Below are 19,526 nucleotides of genomic sequence, written 5' to 3'. Positions count from 1 at the left end.
ATCTAAATGCTAGGAACAAAGAACCCTCAAAACCTGACCTTCACCTCAGTTTCTGCTACTATTCTCCCACAGCAAACCCTCCATCCCAACTGCTTACTTTCTCACTCTCCTGCTTATGCTGTACTATGTGCTGACAATTTGGCGGGGGTGGAGGTGGACAGGTCGACTATTGCTGCGATAACAAATTACTATGAATTCAGTGGCTTAAATAATACAAATTAACTTTTTTACAGTTCTGGAGGTTAGACCCGTTTTGGATTTCCAACCTCCAGAACCATACCTATTTTAGTCTTTTAAAAATAGGGTCCTTCACAGGAATCTCCTTAGGGGATTAGCACAGGTAAGCATCTGAAAGTACAGTAAGTTCATTACACACAAAATACCAAATAGCAGCAACTACTTATAGGTAACAGCAGGGTATCAAAATGAAAGTCTGAAATTCTGCATACTATGCCTTGAGGGAGATGAGGCACCTTTGAGTACCTAGCTGTCACCTTGTCACCCAGGATTTCATGTTCTCACGCTATTGATCGTGAACCCTGCATTCTGGTGCAGAAAATTTACAGCCACGTGCCATTGTTCTCTAACTCAAACCTTAATTATACAAGCAAAGTGGCTAATTAAGGAGAAGAGATGGAGATGAGGACAGGGCTGGGACAGGCAGCTCTCTTCCACTACCGACTGGCTCTGCTCATCCCCTGCCCCACCCCTACTCATTTTTCTTTTCGGCCCCTCCTCCACTGCACACCCCGTCGGCGGCCTTCAGCTCAAACCAGACACAAGGCCAGCTCCGAGACAAAACGAAATCAGACCCCGAGGGGCCCGCACGTCCTCCGCACGAGCTGGAGGCCCCATTCCCAGGGAGCCTCCCCCAGCACGGCGCCCGGACGCCAGGCTCACATCCGGACAATCCGGCCACTTCCGCCCCGACTCCGGCCCGTGGTCCCACCCCGCTACGTCATTGTGAAGTTCCGACCCTGCGACAAAGTGCGGGCGTGGCGCGCGAGTCTCAACCAATGGGGTGCCAGGAGCGAAATTTGTGACGAATGAGTTGTTGGAACGCTCTGGGCGGCCGACCAATCGGAAATCCCCGAACCCGGATGTGGTTGCTGCGTTCTACGCTCTGGGAAAGTGTGAGGGGCTTACCACGTGGGCTGGAGCTTCGGGCGCTCGGAGGGGATGAGTGTGTTTTTGGCGTGGTGTTGCGCGCGCGTGCGCTCGACCTGTAAAGGTGTTTGAGTGGGGAAAAATCGATGGGGTTGTTTGCCTGTGGCAAGAATTCCCACTGCAGTGTCCCGACACCTGCGTGTGGATGAGCCCCTCGGACGGCACCTGAGACGGAGTAGGAGAGTCTCGAAGACGCAGCTCAGGCAGTGGGAACATGAATCTCTTACCTAAAAGCTCCAAGGAGTTTGGCTCCGTCGAGTATTGGGAGAAGTTCTTCCAGCTGCGAGGAAAGAAAGCTTTCGAGTGGTATGGAACCTACCTGGAACTGTGCGGGGTGCTACACAAATATATCAAGCCCAGAGAAAAGGTAAGGAGCGCGGCTCGATAGCCCTGTGTGCTCGGGAAGGTGGGAACCAAGCCCCAAAACCGAACCTGTTGCGGGCGAGTCGATTCGGACTCTGCGACCCTGTAGGACAGAGTAGAGCTGTCCCATAGGGTTCCCAAGGCTGTAAATCTTTCCGGAAGCAGACTGCCACGTCTTTCTCTCCTGTAGCGGCTGGTGGGTTCCAACCACCGACCTTTCGGTTAGCTACGGAGCGCTTTACCACTGCCACCACGGCTCCTAGGTAGGAACTAGCAGCAGTAATCCTGCACTTGGTAGAGAGTTGCAGGCCTAGAGCCCTATTCGGGCCCGTATTTTCACGATTCCAATGCACAGTTCTGGCAAAAAGTCAAATTTAAAAATTCACTAAGAGGTTTTTCAGGTGTTCAGGTAGCAGAATTTCGCCCACCTCCAGCTCATATTCGAATGGTTTTAGTGGAAGAATGATGTCTTTAGCAGTCCAACTTAGATATCTCCTCCTGAAATTGTAGCTTCTCTGAGTGTGACCCCTGGGCTCCTCTGTCACTGTGTATTCCAGTGGAGCAGGCAGTGCTCCTGGTTTCACTGATAAGTAACTGTTTTTCAAATAGTTGTTCAGTGCGCCCTCGAGTTCCATATTCAGAACTGTGCTTAGCCTTTGGGCTATGAGAGCGTTAAAACGTAAACCCTGAGCACCTTCCAGAACTAGAGACGATGATTAAATGTGGGAAGTAGTAAGTACAACCATTGGAGGTTCTGTAGCCGATGGGGTTGTACAGAAACAAGGAGGAAGAATAGAAAAACCTAAGTTGGTGGAGGGAACAAGACTTTTACAGGATGGTGTGTGTGTGTGTGTGTGTGTGATCATGGATTCTCAATAATTCTCTGGGGAGTGGTGGTCAATGCATTTTACAAACGGGGAAACTGAGACTCTGAAAGCTAGCTTTTTGCCCCAGATAAGGTAGGTGTAGTAAGTGCTCACACGAGGATTTGAACTCAGGCTTGTCTGGCTTCGGAATGCGTGCACTTCTCTTTGTACCGTGCTTTTCCAGTTATAGTGACATCTGAGTTGAGTTTTGAAGACCACATGGGAGATCCTCCCCAGAGAGAGGCACAACAGTGCATTATAGGTGGTGCTTCAGAAAATAGCTGAATATCATGAGTTGGAAACCTGAGGTGGGAGTAAGATTTGAGTCTTCACAAAACACAACTTACTGCCTGGTGGAGCTGACATGAGTAAAAAAAAAAAAAAAAAAAAAATGAGTGGATTGAGGAAATAGGGTCACACCAGGCCTAGGTTTCAACAGTAAAGTAAACAGCAGGGGATTTCAATTGTAACTTCTATTTGGAGCCTATGATTTCCTCTCAGTTCTTGAGTAATAGATGCTTGTTTCAGAGAAAAGAACACCCGTGATCAGTTTGTTTTTTGCAACATAGAAAGCCCACTCTCACATAGTCTGTATCGTTGTAGCTAAACGTGGTTTTCACTAGTGAGTTTCTCTAACCAGTGATGTTTCAGGGTGGAGTCCAGATCAACTCTGGAATGCTCTTTTCTCCTGACAGTAGCATCTCCACTTCCTGAAAACATGCAGCAGCCAAGGCAAGACTAGATCCCTTGAAGTGTCTGAAGCACGTTCGCTCGCTTTGATCACCATCTCCCTCTCGTACGTGTTTTTCCCCAGGTGCTGGTGATTGGGTGCGGCAACTCAGAGCTGAGCGAGCAGCTGTACGATGTGGGCTATCAGGATATCGTGAACATTGACATCAGCGAGGCTGTCATCAAGCAAATGAGGGAACACAATGCCAGCCGGCGGCCCCACATGAGCTTCTTGAAGATGGACATGATGCAGATGGAGTTTCCCGATGCCTCGTTCCAGGTGGTGTTGGACAAGGGCACCCTGGACGCTGTCCTGACAGACGAGGAGGAGAAGACCCTGCAGCAGGTGGACAGGATGCTGGCTGAGGTTGGCCGTGTCCTGCAGGTGGGCGGTCGCTACCTCTGCATCTCCCTGGCACAGGCTCACGTCCTGAAGAAAGCAGTGGGTCACTTCGCTGGGGAGGGGTGGATGGTGAGGGTGCACCAGGTGGCCAACAGCCAGGACCAGGTGTTGGAAGCAGAGCATCGCTTCTCCCTACCCGTTTTTGCCTTCATCATGACCAAGTTCAGACCAGTCCCTGGCTCTGCCCTGCAGATCTTTGAGCTGTGTGCTCAGGAGCAGGGCAAGCCTGTGCGGCTGGAGAGTGCTGAGCGGCTGGCTGAGGCGGTGCTGGAACGGCAGCAGTATGCCTGGCTGTGCAGCCAGCTACGCCGCAAGGCTGGGCTGGGGAGTGTGTCTCTGGACTTGTGTGATGGGGACACGGGGGAGCCGCGCTACACCCTCCACGTGGTGGACAGCTCCACTGTGAAACCATCGAGGGACAATCATTTTGCCATTTTCATCAGTGAGTTGGCCTTGCTCCTTCTCTTCCCTGGAGGGGCTGGCTTCCAGGGGTTGGGGCTAGGGCTGGGGTGCGGACTTTGGTAGATGGCTATGTCTTGGCTGTTTGTATCCTGCAGGGCCCCAGAGAGAGTAGCTAGGGGCAAGGCATGTGAAGGGAAAGTAGCTCTCCAGCTGCTGCTTAGACTGAGATTTATTCCTTCCTGTCTTCTTTTCCAAAGGCTTGACTAAGTGTGAGGATAAGGTTGATAGGGAGGAGAGAGAAATAATAGGAACTTAGGCAAATCACACGTGTAGAGGTGTTCCTTTGTAGCATAGAGCAGTGGAAGCAACACTGGACAGCTGGCCTAAGGCGTGGGTTCTAGTTCCAGCTCTGTGAGCTGTGAGCTGCAGCACCAAGAGAAGTCACTGTGCTTGTCTGCTGACTTTGGAGAGGTGGTACAGAGTAGTAGCTGAAAAAAGGAGCTCTGGAAACAGACCATTTGGGTTCCAGTCCTGGTATAGTCACTTTCTGGCAGTGCGACATTGGACAAGTTACTTTTGTTTCTGCTCCTCTGATTCCTCGTCTATAAAATGGGAATAATGATAGTCTTGTGTAGTCGTGAGACATGTAAAAGCACTCAGAACAGTGCCTGGCATGTTGTAAGTGCTTTATAAGTGCTATCTGTTGTTATGGACAGGGATAAATGACACCAGATTTACCTTAAGAATCAAAAGAGGTAGCGTGAGGAAATACTTTCAAAAGTAGAACGTTCTAGTCAAATGCAAAGTGCTGATATGGTCATGCAGATAATTTGGTTTTTGGTGGCCGAGCCGTTTTTCCAAGAGAGATTCCATGATGTTAACTCCACTCGTGGGAACAAACAGTGCAGTGGGTGTGAGTATGGACTCAAGCCATCTGCCTGGATTGAGGCCCAGCTTCACCATTTACTAGCTCTGTGAACCTGGGCAAATAATGGAACTTCTGGGTCTCAATTTCTTCATTTGTGAAATGGGAGTGATACTAACAGTAATGCCCGCGTCTTGTGCCACTGTGAGGATCTGATCAGTTTGTATTTGTATACTGCTAACCATAATGTCTGCACTAGCATTCTTGTTACTTTTCTTGCACTAGTTGCCTGCCTCCGTGCCCCTATGTACACGCTCACACTTCTTATCCACCCCTTGGCCCTGCCTCCTGTCTGATGGGCTGCTTTGCTCTGGGCCTTGCGCACTAGGGAATCGATAGGCCTCAGTGGGTCATGGTTGGAAGAGATGTTGGTCCTGGCGGGGGCTGGCTGTCTGCCATGTGGGGCACATTAGATGTGGGCTTGAACCCTCTTCTCAGGACTCCCTGTCACCAAGTCCCTTTTCCCAGTCCCCCAGGGCCGGGAGACCGAGTGGCTCTTCGGCATGGAGGAGGGTCGGAAGCAGCTGGCGGCCAGTGCAGGCTTCAGGAGGCTGGTCACAGTGGCCCTTCACCGAGGTCAGCAGTACGAAGGCATGGACAGCATCCAGGCCGAGCTGTCGGCCAGAGTCATGGAGCTGACCCCGGCGGGGATGCCCGCCCAGCAGCAGGTAACCAAGGCAGAGCTTTGGCAGCAGCTGCACAGGTCTCTGGAGAAGTCACTTTAGCAGCCAGCAGGGCAGCGGGGGCCTTGGAAGGAGCAAGGACCAGAGCCGGTGACCCCAGTCTGTTCTGGAGGGTATGTCAGCAGCTCAGGGCTAAGTGGACAGAAAAACACCTTCCCCTGTCCCAGGCACTTAGAGGAGGGTGAGCAGGTGCCCTTGTTCAGAACCATAGTAGCACCTGTGTCTGGGGCCTTTCGGACCAAGGGCGAGCTGGAAGGAAACACCCTACACGCCACAGTCTCCGGCACTTCACAGCATGGATTCCCCAAACCCTGCGTTTCTTCTTCCCCGCTTTTGCACGGGACTTCTTTGGCCATTCTACTTCTCAGGTCCATCGTTATCTGAGGGTGGAATGGGAAGGGGCCCAGACACAGGTCAGCACAGTTTTCAGGGTATCAGCAAGGCTGGTCTGGTGTTTTAATGGAAAGGAAACTGAAGGTTTGTGCAGAATGGTGACGCGGTGTTGTCAGGAGACGACGCCTGTGTTGTGCCTTCCCAGTCACGTGCGTAATTGCCAGCTGACCTCATAGCCAGGGTGTATGGTAAGAGTTTATCCTTCCTGATAGGGGCAAATCCAAGTACCTGGAGGCTCGGTACTGTCGTAACAGATCTGAAGAAAAGAACCTGGGTTCTCAGCCCGTGGTTCTGCCTACTAGACTGACTTGAGCTTACAGAAGGATGTGTGCTTGATTCTTCCTGGGCAGGCTTTGAGGTTGGTGTCCATCAGAAAGACTTCTTTCAGCAAGGCTAGCTCCCATTGGGTGGTTCATTTGTGACCTTCTCTTACTATGTCTGACTTCTCTGTAAAGCCAGGCGTCACTGATGATAATTACCATTCTTAGAAGTCTTTAAAAACAAAGATGTGAAGACTGGGGGACCAAAGGAAAAGTTTAGGGGCAAAATGTGTTTTTCTCCTGAGGTTTAAAAAAAATGGGAAGAAAACAATAACTGGAGGAAGAGAAATTTCTCTAAATTTGGGGTGGTTCTTACCCTGAATTTTATTATGTTTATCCTGTTCAGATTCCTTTTCTTGTAATTACAGCCCTTTCCTGAGGGTTCCCTCTGGCTTTCTTTGTTCTGGACCATTGTGAGACCTTTTTGGGATCACCGATAAATGCTCTTAGATTTTTTTCGGGAGAACCAACTGCATTGTACTAATGGTTATGTGTTTAGTTGATTTTCAAAAGATGAATTAAACCTTTTGAGATCTACTTCTGGGCCCCAGAAAAGTGCTCCAGTAGAATAGCAAATCTTTGGAATTTGGTTGATGCCCAGAACCTTGAAATGGGCTTTGTGTCCTTATGTAGAAGGAGCCCTGGTGGTGAAAATGGTTCAGCACTTGGCTGCTAACTAAAAGGTTGGCGGTTCAAACCCACTCAGTGGCTCCATGGGAGAAAAACCTGGCAATCTGCTCCCTAAAGATTAAAAAAAAAAAGAAAATCTTATGGGCAGTCTCCTCTGTCACATGGGGTCCCCGGGAGTCAGAATCCACTCCTTGGTACCCAACAACAATGGTCCTTACATACACACAAAAGGGAGGGATTGCAGGTGCTCTTCCTTGCTGAAGCTGGTGACTCACCCTGTCCTGTGTCTCTGGCTGTGCTTCAGGTGCCCTTTCTGTCTGTGGGTGGGGACATTGGCATCCGGACGGTCCAGCACCGAGACTGCAGCCCTATGAGTGGTGACTTTGTCGTTGAGGATGTGCAGGGGGATGACAAGCACTTCTTCCGGCGGCTCATCTTCCTCAACAACAGGAACGTGGTGCAGTCAGAAGCCAGGCTGCTCAAGGATGTGTCTCACAGAGGTGAGCTTGTTGGTGGCGATGAGTGGGCCTGCCGTGGACTCTCCATTTAGGGTGAGAGCTTGGCTGGGATGTGGATGGACCTGGGTCCCCGAGGCACGTGGCTCTGGGTTGCCCTTTCTTACCATCTGGGATTTTAGGGTATGAGTGGTGATAAGCAGTTAGAGGCATATGTTCTGTTCTCGAGCAGACCTGGCTGTGAAATGGCAGGAAGCAGGGTGGTGGCTTACCAAGTGAACACTGCAATCACTCTAATACCTTCAGTTAAAGAGCTTCTGTTGTCAGGTTGCTCGTGTGCTCCTGTGTATTATTTCAGTAGGCCGTTGTGAGGTGTGCCAGCAACACGGGATGCAGGTGAGCTCTGCCCTCCTCCACCACACAACTCACTGTCACCTGTTTTAGAGTTCACGGGTACCTTAGGCGTCATTTAAAACCAGTTGCCGTCAAGTTGATTCAGACTCATGGGGACCCTGAGTGTGTCAGTGTAGAACTGTGCTCATAGGGTTTTTAATGGCTGATCTTTCGACAGTAGATCGCCAGACCTTTCTTCTAAGGCAACTCTGGGTGGGCTCGAACCTCTGACCTTTCAGTTAGCAGCTGAGCATGTTAGCTATTTGTACCACCCAGGGACTCCAGAGGCTATTTAGTTTTATTCAGTAGAACTTGCCACAGTGCAGGAAATGTTTGCTATCTGCATTGTCGGGTGTAGTAACCACTGGCCACGTGTGGATACTGAGCGCTTGAGATGTGCTGGTGTGACAGAGGGCTGAATATTTATTTAATTGTGGTTTACTTGGCCACTGGTGGCTAGCAGCTACCGCGGTGAACAGTGTAGACCTAGGCCATCTCCTGAAGTTCCCTTCTGCCCCTCCTCAGCACATCCTCCCTTTCGAGCACAGAGATTGAGTGATGGAATCTGAGACTGGGTTTCTGATTCCCAGTCACTCTCTTTACCTGACCGTCTGTCCTTCTGGCAGGGCTGCCTGGGAGGAGCTGGAGAGAGAATTCAGAACCCTAGTGTTGTGGATTTACCCCTCAGCAGGATGGGATTCTTTAGGGGTTTATCGAGCTCCTGCCCTGTTATGTGGCCACTCTGGCTGTGGGCCAGTTCAGTTTCATCTCTAAAACCTCAGTAAAAATTCTGCAAAGAACATCGTGCCCTCCAGTTTGGGTTTCAGGTTTTTCCACGGCTGCCAGGTTTCTTGCTTTCTTGGTATCATGTTCTCCCCGTGAGAACGGCCCACCTCTTGGGAGGATTGGTCAGTAAGAAAGCAGGCATATTAAAGACGATTTATTGTTTCTGAAGAGCACCACGTGGTGCACATCAGTCTTGATGCTGCGAGGGATGAGGCTGTTCTCTGAAAACACGGATCGTCTGTTCAGTGTGAGAGCCCTGAGCAATCTGGGGAGTGGGCAGAGGGCAGTGGCGGGGCCTCTTGTTTCTCCTCTTACGTGAACACCTGGGATTTCCTTGCACGGCAGGGAGGTACGCGTTGGCTGTCCGTGTGGCACAGTGGAAAGACAAGAGGTCTTAGAGACAGGCAGTCCTAGGTCCTACTCCTGGCTGCACTACCTACTGATTCTGGGCTTATTTACTTAACTCTTCAGGTCCTCAATTTTTCCACCTGCTGAGAATTGAATAATAGGGTTGTTATAGGGCAGTCACAAGAGCTAAAAGAATAAAAGCCCTGCAACACTAATTGGTACAGAGAAGGTGATTACTAAATTACTAAAAGAATTTTATGAGTAAACGTCTTCCCTGGCAGCGGCCTTACGTTTCTCAGCAGGGAGGTGCTGGGGCTCCTCAGCTGACCTTTTCCAGGCTCTTGGGGGTGTCTTTGCCGCTTTGCCGCGTTGCCTTTTCTGACTCCCTAATATCCAGCGCTGTGCTGTTAAATGTTTAACAAGTCTCTCTGGGTTTGTAGTGTTTGCCAATTTCCATGGTATAAATACTCCCACTGTGGCTGATTTCCGGCTACCAGCATTGATGTCAGCCAGCTTGCAAAATCCCTGCATATTCAACAGTTGGCTCTTGTGAATCTGTTCAGGCCAGCTCTTGGTATCCTTTGCTTCCCTGCATTAGCATACTAAGCATAGGACTTCACTTCTCTTTCTCTCTCACTTAGCCCAGAAGAAGCGCAAAAAGGATAGGAAGAAGCAGCGGCCTGCTGACACGCCAGATGCGGTCCCTGCAGCTATTGACAAGAGTTACCTCTGCTGTGAACACCACAAAGCCATGATCGCTGGCCTCGCCCTGCTGAGAAACTCGGAGCTGCTCCTAGGTAAGGGGAGCGTGTGAGGTTACAGACATCGGCAGTTGGTGTCAGCTGCATTGCATTTTGAGAACAGTGGTTGTGGACTGGCAAATGCACACATTTCCTTCATCCCAGCCATTGGCTGAGTTAATGAACTTTTGCCTCAAGCTTAGCTTGTAACCTTGAAACGGCTTCGTGTGTTGGTATCTAAATATCTCATTCTTTTTCTCCTACTCATTTCTTTTTAAAGGTGAGATATAAAATATATTCATTGAGGAATGTAAGGTACACAAATCTTAAATTAAGCTAGATGAATTTTTTTATTGTTGAAAATGTACACAGCAAAACATAAACCGATTCAGCAATTCCTACATGTACAATTCAGTGACATTGATCACATTCTTCAAGTTGTACAACCATTCTCACTCTTCTTTTCCGAATGGTTCCTCCCCCATTTACATAAACTCACTGCTCCCCAAGCTTCCTGTCCAACCTTTCAAGTTGTTGTCTAGTTGATACCGTATAAATCTTTAAAAGAGCACGGTGCTCAAACAGACATACTTCGCTAATTACATCTTGATGAATTTTCACATATGTGTATACCTGTGTAACTAGATGGCTTAAAATCTTGTCACCAGTGCCTTGGAATTTTAAGAAAATTTCTGGCTTTTCAGTAATACGTTACTTGAGCGTTAGAAGGAATTCTGACTTGAATTGCTCCTTTAAAAAAAAAAAAAAGCCCGTATTATATATAGATAGTGCAGTCATACCTTATCACTAATAACAGGTTTGGATCTGATCACATGAGCAAAAATGTTTGTTTTTCTATCTACACTCAGAACTTTCCTCTCTCAGATCCTTGCGTGTTCCTCATTGAAGCACCCTATGTTTTGACCTGTCTTTGTGTTGACCCTGGAGTCTAGGTTCTTAGATTTAATCCTCAAGGTGTGTCTCCTTTTGGTGATTATTGCCTTTCTTCAAGACAAGTTCCTGTGGTCTGTGTTCAGGGATGGTACTTGGGCCTTTGTTTTCTGTAATTTACGGAACTTGGATGGATTTTCCTTGTGTTGTTGGGTTGTCTGAGAGCATGGTTGTGGCCTCTGAGTCCAAAGTGGGGCAGTGGACATTGCCACCTACATTTCCTTGTGATTGTGAAAAAAATTTCTTAAGTCATTGTCCCTTTGTTTCCTAGAGGAGAATAATAACACTTATCATGGGGACCCTTGATTCAGTGTCAGCTGAGTGCTTTGGGATCTTTAAAGGACCATAATAATAACACACTAGTTCATCTTCCAGACCTGGTCATTGTGAAGTCAGGGTTGAGTTTTCAGATGTCAAATTGATTCCTGAATTCCTGGGATGAGACAAGAAAGCCAGTTCTCTAAATCCTATATCTCCTGGGCAGAACCTGATTCCCTTTTTTGCCCTGCCCAAGATTGGTACAAAGCTTCCCAGATGCCAAAGTGATGCTCTATTCTTTTATCACAGAGACCCCACTGGCATTGTTGGTGGTAGGCCTGGGTGGGGGCAGCCTCCCCCTCTTTGTCCACGATCATTTCCCGAAGTCCTGCGTTGATGCTGTGGAGATTGACCCCTCTATGTTGGAAGTGGCCACCCAGTGGTTCGGCTTCTCTCAGAGCGACCGGATGCAGGTCCACATCGCAGATGGTCTGGACTATGTCACCAGCCTGGCGCGAGGAGGAGAAGGTACTACCGTTGCGGAATTTGGAGGGGAGCTTAGGGAAGACGGATCCAAGCTTGTCAGGCCTGCAAGAGCCTCTAGAACTCATCTCTAAGAGGGTGGCATCAATGCCATCCTGTCATTCCCCTGTTCATTTGTTGATGTGTTTACTGAATACATACAGAGTGTCAACCACACGCTGAGCACGCGCTAGTGTTGGGCTACAGCAATAAGTGAAACAGACTGTTGCGGCCCTAGTGGTGCTAACAGACCAACGGGCTTCTCTTCTGACCCTGTAAGCCTGCGCTTCCTCACCCTCCCAAGAAACTAAAGTCTGTAGCTGGGGGAGGAAAGGGAGAAGAAAGGGTGGGGGGTGTGTTTGGAGGTGTTTCCTGCAAATCCTCCAGCTGGGGGTGGAGGCCAGTAAAAAAGCAAAACAGCATTGGTGTAGATCAGCACCTGTCAGCTTGTCAGTGCTGCCTCTCAGGAGTCACCTGGCAGTGCCTGTGCTTGTCACAACCTAGGGAGAGCCTGCCATGGCACCTGGTGGGTGGAGGCCGGGAGTGCTGCTCAACATCCCACTGTGTGCAGGACGACCTCCCGCAGCAGGGAGTTGTCGAGTTCCCAATGTCAGCAGTGCCGAGGCTGAGAGACCCTGACTCAAATGCTGTTCACTAGGAATTTTGGTAGTCCTCCTGCTGCTGAAAGGAGCCCAGGTGGCGCAGTGGTTAGGGGCTAGGCTGCTAACTGAAAGGTTGGCAGTTGTAACCCATCCAGCAGCTCTGTGGGAGAAAGACCTGACGATCTGTGTCTGTAAAGATTATAGCCTAGGAAACAATGTGGGGCGGTTCCCACTCTGTCCCCTGGGGTTGCGATGAGTCAGAATCAACTCAACAACATTTAACAACAACCTGCTGCCGGAGTTAAGGTTCCATTCTGCTCTAAAAATTTGTACCCAGAGTTAAGACAAAAGGCGTGTTGATTTTCTGCAATACCGGAGACAGCCGCCTTTCTCATGGTTTTGTAAACTCTGTATATAGGCTCCTGGTGACCTGGATGCTTACAAAGCTTGAGTGCCTGAGGAGAAGTCAGGCTGCTTCAGTCCCTCTGGGGAACTCAGGGCACCCTCTGCTGCTCTGCTCATTTCATAACAGATCTCCAGTTCTCACTAGATTAGAATAGCTTCCAGTACGGGCCTGGCAAATTCAAGTTGCCTGGGGTTAGGGTTTGTTACTGGGATGGGCAGACACTGCCTTAATCTTAACTGTAAACTGAACCGTAACCATATCAGAGTTTCACAGGTTGGCTGGCTGAGACGAGGGCCAGTTTGGGGGCCCATGCCCAAGATAACAAATACATGTGAAGCATTTAACACAGGCGCCAGGCAGGTGGGAGGTCCTCAAGCCGCGATTGCTGCTGGTGTTGTTCTTACCTGTGGGTGGGTTTTGAACAGCCTTGCCTGCCTTCTCTAACTGCCACAACCGTCCAGGTGATTGGAGTGCTGAGGGCTGTAGATGTGGGCCATTGTGTGTTTGTGGCCTTTGATGAGCCAGCATGTTCTGCTCTCTGAAAGACCAAACTCAGATCTGTGCTTATGGACAGTGCTGGGCCTGTAGTCGTCCTGAGTAAATACTTACTGATGATAGAATAATCCTTCGCACAGTCTCATTGTTCGTCCTGCCCTCTGTTAAAACTATGTGACGTCATGACAGCAGATCCAGTGCATCCTAGGTTCCTTCTCACCCACTTTGCAAAGTCATCTCTTTCTTGAACCAGCTATTGTTCGAATAACTAGAAAAGATACACTATCTCAAATTTCAGGGACGTTTTCTCCTCAGGGGCAACATATGCTGAGTTACCCCAGATCTCCTTAAGGTCAAGTTATTGTTTGCTGGGTCAGCTCTCAAAGGCCTTGAAGGCTGCTTTGTGTACATGAGTGGTTCTCAGCCCTGACAGTATTTAGGGTTACTGGAGAGCTTAAGAAAACACCCAAGGCTCCCCTCTCTCCTCCCTCTGCCCCTGTCACTCAGGGTTTCTGCTCAGGTGGTCAGAAGAGGGGCCTGGGTTCTGTGAAGGTTTAGATGCCCCCAAGGTGAGTCTAAGTTCGGCCAGGTCTGCACACCGCTGGTATGGATCAATTCTGAACTAAGCAATGTTCACACAAGGGTGGATCCCATTAATGTGTGCCTTTGTTGGAAGATTCTTATGTGGAGGTAGATGAGGTGAAGGTCCATCCTGCTGTGATGTGTGCACACCCGTGACTTCAGTGCCCTTCCAGGCAAACCACATCCTCCATGTCCCCTCCTGACTTAGCCACCGGTACTCACCAAGGTCACGGAGGAGACTTGCTGTGGAATATGAACAGGGTTATTTTATCCAGCAAAGACGAGGACTTGTTTGCTTCTCTTTCCCAGCACGGCTTCGCTACGACGTCATAATGTTTGACGTGGACAGTAAGGACCCAACACTGGGAATGAGCTGCCCACCCCCAGCGTTTGTGGACCAAGCTTTCCTGCAAAATGTCAAAAGCATCTTGACTCCTGAAGGTATGGAGAGTAAAAGGTTGGAGAGGGAGGAGGGAAGAGTCCTTTAAAAAAAATTTTTTTATTATACTTTAGATGAAGGTTTACAGAACAAACTAGTTTCTCATTAAACAGTCAGTACACACATTGTTCTGTGACATGGGTTAGCAACCCCCACAACATGTCAGCACTCTACCTTTTCAACCTTGGGTTCCCTATTACCAGCTTTCTTATTCCCTCCTGCCTCCTAACCCCTGCGCCTGGGCTGGTGTGCCCCGTTAGTTTCATTTTGTTTTATGGACCTGTCCAGTCTTTGGCTGAAGGGTGAACCTCAGGGGTGACTTCATTACTGAGCTGAAAGGGTGTCTGGGGGTCATACTCTCATGGTTTCTCCAGTCTCTGTCAGGCTAGCAAGTCCGGTCCTTCTTTTTGAGTTAGAATTTTGGTCTACATTTTTCTTTAGCTTTGTCTAGGACCCTCTGTTGTGACCCCTGTCCGGGCAGTCGGTGGTGGAAGTCGGGCACCACCTAGTCATACTGGACTCGTTCTCGGTGGAGGCCGTGGTGGACGTGGTCCGTTAGTCCTCTGGCCTAATCTTTCCCTTGTACCTTTAGTTTTCTTCGTTCTCCTTTGCCTCCCGAAGGGGTGAGACCAATGGAGTATCTTAGATAGCAGCTCACAGACTCTTAGGACCCCAGACGCTACTCACCAAAGTAGACTGTAGAACATTTTCTTTATAAACTATGTTGTGCCAATTGAGCTAGATGTTCCCCGAGACCATGGTTCCCACAGCCCTCAGCCCAGCAGTTCGGTCCCTCAGGGAGTTTGGGTGTGTCTGTGGAGCATCCATGACCCTGCCTGTACAAGCTGTGCTGGCTTCCCCAGTATTGTGTACTGTCTTAACCTTCACCAAAGTTACAATTTAACTATTGTCTATTTAATGTTTTTCTATTCCCACCCCTCCCCTCCCTCATAACCATCAAAGATTGTTTCTTTTTCTGTGTAAACCTTCTCATGAGTTTTTGCCATAGTGTTCTCTTACAATATTTGTCCTTTTGTGATTGACTTATTTCACTCAGCATAATGCCCTCCAGATTCATCTGTGTTGTGAGATGCTTCACAGATTCATCATTGTTCTTTATTGTTGTGTGTGCGTACCACCGTTTGATAATCCATTCATCTGTTGATGGGCAGCTAGGAAGGACCCTTTTTAAAATTTACCTTTTTAATGGAAAATGCACATAGCATTTTTGTTTAGAAAATGAGTTTCCCCAAGTAACACCTAATTTACCAGCATCAAATGCAGAACGTTGCCAGCATCCCAGAAGCCCACCTCTTAACCCCTTCTAGTAACATCCCTCTCTTCCAAAGGGTACACTCTTTAAGTGCCTGGTTTCTTTCCCTCGACATGTTTGTGGTACTCATCCATAGTGTTGTTCTACGTCGTTCATTCTATTTCTGCGTAGTGTCTTCGGACCACATCTCCTTAACATTGTAGCAAAGAACAAATCCATCGATTCTTTCTCACCTGTGTAACAGAATAGTATCTTTTTGGATTATAGGACATCTCATCCATTTTACTGTTGGTGTTTGGGTTATTTCCTCTATTGGACTTTTCCGAATAGCGCTCCCATTAACATTCTGTTCCATGCCTTTCGGTTGTGTATACACCTAGGATTGTCATTGCTGGGTTGTGGGTTCAGCTTCCATAGATGGTGCCAAGCAGTTTTCTGCAGCGGTTGTAGCAGTGTACACGACCACCAGCGTGGCGGTGCTGGCTACCACTTGACTGCTTCCCACGTGCACTGCCCTAGGCAGGATGTAATAGGCACACTTTCAGGTGGGAAACTGAGGCAAAGGCTTGCCAAGATAACATGAGGTCCCGGCTGGGGCTCCAGCCCAGCTTCGTGTCCCCTGAAAGCTGGCACTCTTAACCCTGATGTTCACAGCCTCCCAGGCGTTGCGATTTGGTGTAGGGTCACCTGGGTCCTCTCATACATTGATACTGTATGACGTGTATGTCAAGGGTGTATAATCCCTGTGGAGCTGGTAAGTTCTTTCTTGTGGTATTAATTCTTTCTCAAAGCAATTGTTTCAGAAACTGAGGGGCGGAAATGATATCATCATGTATTCCCCACGCCTTTCCCTTTCTACCTTTGAGTGCTCCGTGTCCTGCAAACCCACTGCCTCTCTTAGGATATTTTCCTCAGAGCTGAAGCTTGCCTCTGATGGTCCCCCTGGTCTGCAGGCATCCTGACTCTCTCCTTCCACCTGACAGGTGTCTTTATCCTCAACCTCGTGTGCCGAGACTCTGGGCTGAAGGACTCAGTGCTAGCGGGGCTCAAGGCAGTATTCCCCCTCCTGTATGTCCGGCGAATTGAGGGTGAAGTCAACGAGATCCTCTTCTGCCAACTGCACCCGGAGCCGAAGCTTGCTGCACCGGAGCTCCTGGAAACGGCCCAGGCCTTGGAGCGGACCCTGAGGGGGCTCGGGAGGGGCTGGGATGACACGTACGTCCTCTCAGACATGCTCAAGACCGTGCAGATTGTGTGATTGCTGAGGCCAGGTGTGCTCTCCGTGCTGTGAGAGTGTTCGTCAGAATAGTTGGTGGCTTAGGCTGTTAACACGAACCCTGGTCTGACTCTGCGCGGCCTCTCCCTGCGTGGTAAGGAAAGGGTTTTGTCTGTGGGGGCAGAGCTATCTGTGCCACTGGAGAGTTCACAGGCCAATGGGTCTTTACCGGAATTCTGCCCAAGTTTAGGCATGAAGACTTTGGAGAAGGGGAGGGTTGTAAACTCAAGGGCTTACCAAGCCAGGCAAGTAACTTAAATATGTGAAGCAAACCAGAAGTAAAACAGGGTAGGATGAGACCTGTGGCAGCCTGGAGAGTGAATGCCCATGTAAAGACAACAGCTGAGGGTTGTCCTGCTGGAATGCTGTCCCAGTGTAGCTAGACAAGCCAGACATCGTGTGTGTGTGTGCATGTGTAACAGGGAGACAGAAATATCTTGGTATTAAAATCTTGGCCAATAAAACACATTTTCAAGGCACGTTCGGCCTGTGACTTCCACTGTCAGGAGACAGCCCAGGCACTCAGTGAGCATGAAATGAGGAACAAGCTGTAGCTACCAGTCACAGCCCTCAAAGATAGCCTAGCGAGACCCATTTCAGACTTCCAAACCACAGAATTCTGAGGTAATAAATTTGTCTTGTTTTAAGCCAATAAGTTTGTTTTAATTTGTTATAGCAGCAAAAGGAAACAGATACACCCGGGAAACTAAAAACTGCTTAGACTTGGGCCCCACCTCTGTGAGATTTTGATTTCATTGGTCCAGGGAGCAGCTTCTATGTCTGAATTTTTAGATACTTTCTGGATAGTGCCGCTGCGCAGCTGGGTGGGGGTGGCGGAGGGGGGCTCTGTGAATGGCCGGCATGAGGGAAGGGGGAAGGAGGAAGGAGTTAGTACTCATCCGTGACCACCAGTTGCCCTGAGATGCAAGCAGCAGCAGGGACTTGCTCACTGGAATATTCTCCCTGCCCACCGACACCTAGGTCTTTGCCCTCCTGGTGGGTGATTGTGGTATGAGGAGGCGGTTGTCCTGCACCCCCCACCCCCCCGCCAGCTGGGTCCTGAGCGAGCATCCTGACAGTTGCTTAACGCTTAGACCCCAGAAGAGGAGACCCTGTGCAGCCCAGTTTCCCACTTGAGGCTTGTCTTGCCGTCCGGTTCCTGTAATCTGTCAACAATCATCAACAAGAAGCAGGATTGTTAACTTGGGTTTTTATTTTATATATTCAATAGGCATCTTTTTTTTGTTGTTGTTTTTAAGAGGCTGTTTGGTGCCAGGCACTGATTGTGCCAAGGATCCCAGGAGGAAAGACAGCCCATGTTACCAACTCAACACCTAGCTCGGGAGACAGTCAAGCAAACTGATCTGTTCCAGCATGGGCGCGTCAGGCGCAGGAGCAGCACAGAGGATGATCAGGTGTTGGCTGCGTCTTCTTAGATGCTCGCTGCATCAGGCAGAAAAGGGCCCAGCCTCCATAAAAGCTGCCACGTCAAGTGGCTGAGGAGTGCTGGTGATGCAGTGATTAAGAGCTTGACTACTAAGCAAAAGGTTAGCAGTTTGAATCCACCAGGGGCTCCTTGGAAGCTATAGGGCAGTTCTACTGTATATTTTTTGGGTTACTGTATCCTCTAGGGTCGCTATGAGTTGGAATCGACTCGATGACAAAGGGTTCAAGTGATTGAAGAGCCCTGATGGTGCAGTGGTTAAGAGCTATGGCTGCTAACCAAAAGGTTGGCAGTTCGAATCCACCAGCCGCTCCTCAAAAACCTTATGGGGTAGTTCCACTCTGTCCTATAGGGTCGCTATGAGTCGTAATCCACTTGACAGCAATGGGTTTGGTTGAAGCAACCAAAGACAGAACTCACTTTTCAGGACTCACAAGCAGAGCTGGTTCACGTGCTTCCCAGCAGATGGCACTAGCAACCACACATTTAAGTTGTGGGATTTCTACAAAATTTCCTTTGGGAGAGAGGCACTCTCGAGCAGCTGTTTCATCTGGTCCAGTATTTCCTGCTTTCTCTCATTGACAAGGACAGACTGCCACTTTGCCTACATTTCTCTGATGAGTCAGTAGCCTACCGTGTCTGCAATGGGTGAAGCCCTGCATGGAGCCAAGGGTCCCTTCTCCCTACATCCCTGATTTTAGAAATAATGACCAGAAATAGAGCAATAGGATAAGGTTAATAGGGCATGAGGGAGCTTAAAGCGAAGAAGCATACTTAAGACGCTCGTGAGTTATGAACCTGAAATTACCAAGTCATCATCCTGCTTCCTTCCAAAAAGGCGAGTAGGCGTTAAATACATAAAAATGTAATGGTGTGCATCTGGGCCTGAGCTGGCATGTCTGCAGGTTTTCTGCCAAGATGGTGTAAGTCATTTCTGTCATAATAATAAACTAGTAGGAGCTCTGGTGATGGCAACAGTTAAGTGCTCAGCTGCTAACCAAAAGGTTGACGGTTCATACCCAGGGACCTGTGAGAGAAAGACCCGCTGATCTACTCCCGTAAAGGTTACACCTAGAAAACCCTATGGGACAGTTCTGCTATGCCACATGGGGTCTCTATGAGTCAAAAATTGACTGGACAGCACCCAGCAACAATAGTAAATTAGTAGAGGAGGGGGAAGTTGGCTGAAGTGAAATTTGCAGCGACGGCTTTGCCTGTGCTGCTCCACAGAAGCAGAGCTCGCAGGGCCTCTCAGTCATGTGCTGTGTGTGGTTTAGCCCTCACAGGAAACTTTATATAAAATCTGGATTTCTGGCTTCTGAAAACTTGGAAGTTGTGGCAGCATGAGGAGCCTGTGTTCATACTCGGCTGTACATGAGCAGTCTGTCCCTTTTAGATGGCCACATTTGCTGCGGCCCCCACTGCCCCTCCATGTGTGTGTGTTACCTTCCTGGTCCTGCAAGCATTTGAGTTTTTAGCTCCTGAGTATGCATCAAGGAGCCAAGGTGGTGCGGTGGGTGAGCACTAGGCTCCTAAGTGAAAAGCCAGAGGTTCGCACCCACCAGCTACTCTTCGGGAGAAAAGACCAGATCTGCTCCTATAAGGATTACAGCCTAGGAAACTTTATAGGGTAGGTATCTGCCATATAGGGGCGCAATGAGTTGGAATCCACTCT

The 19,526-nt window shown here is 49.1% G+C and overlaps 1 protein-coding gene across 3 annotated transcripts; it reads left to right on the top strand.

Moving 5' to 3' along the window:
- Positions 1–1,097: 1,097 nt before the first annotated feature.
- On the top strand, positions 1,098–17,213 carry METTL13 (methyltransferase 13, eEF1A N-terminus and K55). Of its 3 annotated transcripts, XM_003415229.4 has the most exons (8): positions 1,101–1,534; positions 3,211–3,970; positions 5,324–5,523; positions 7,186–7,381; positions 9,505–9,660; positions 11,122–11,340; positions 13,729–13,860; positions 16,115–17,211. In XM_003415229.4, exons 1-8 carry the CDS (start codon positions 1,382–1,384, stop codon positions 16,387–16,389), a joined length of 2,091 nt encoding a protein of 696 aa, XP_003415277.2. In that variant the 5' UTR covers positions 1,101–1,381; the 3' UTR covers positions 16,390–17,211. The 3 variants fall into 3 exon arrangements, with proteins under 3 accessions (XP_064138998.1, XP_023410015.1, XP_003415277.2); XM_064282928.1 differs by lacking the exon at positions 11,122–11,340 and having other exon boundaries at positions 1,098–1,534; positions 16,115–17,213; XM_023554247.2 differs by lacking the exons at positions 5,324–5,523; positions 7,186–7,381 and having other exon boundaries at positions 1,099–1,534; positions 16,115–17,212.
- Positions 17,214–19,526: the final 2,313 nt, after the last annotated feature.

Source organism: Loxodonta africana, chromosome 3, assembly GCF_030014295.1.
Source record: "Loxodonta africana isolate mLoxAfr1 chromosome 3, mLoxAfr1.hap2, whole genome shotgun sequence".
Classification (NCBI taxonomy): Eukaryota; Metazoa; Chordata; class Mammalia; order Proboscidea; family Elephantidae; genus Loxodonta; species Loxodonta africana.
Note: the sequence above shows the minus strand (reverse complement) of the source record. Positions and strands in the feature narration are given on the sequence as shown.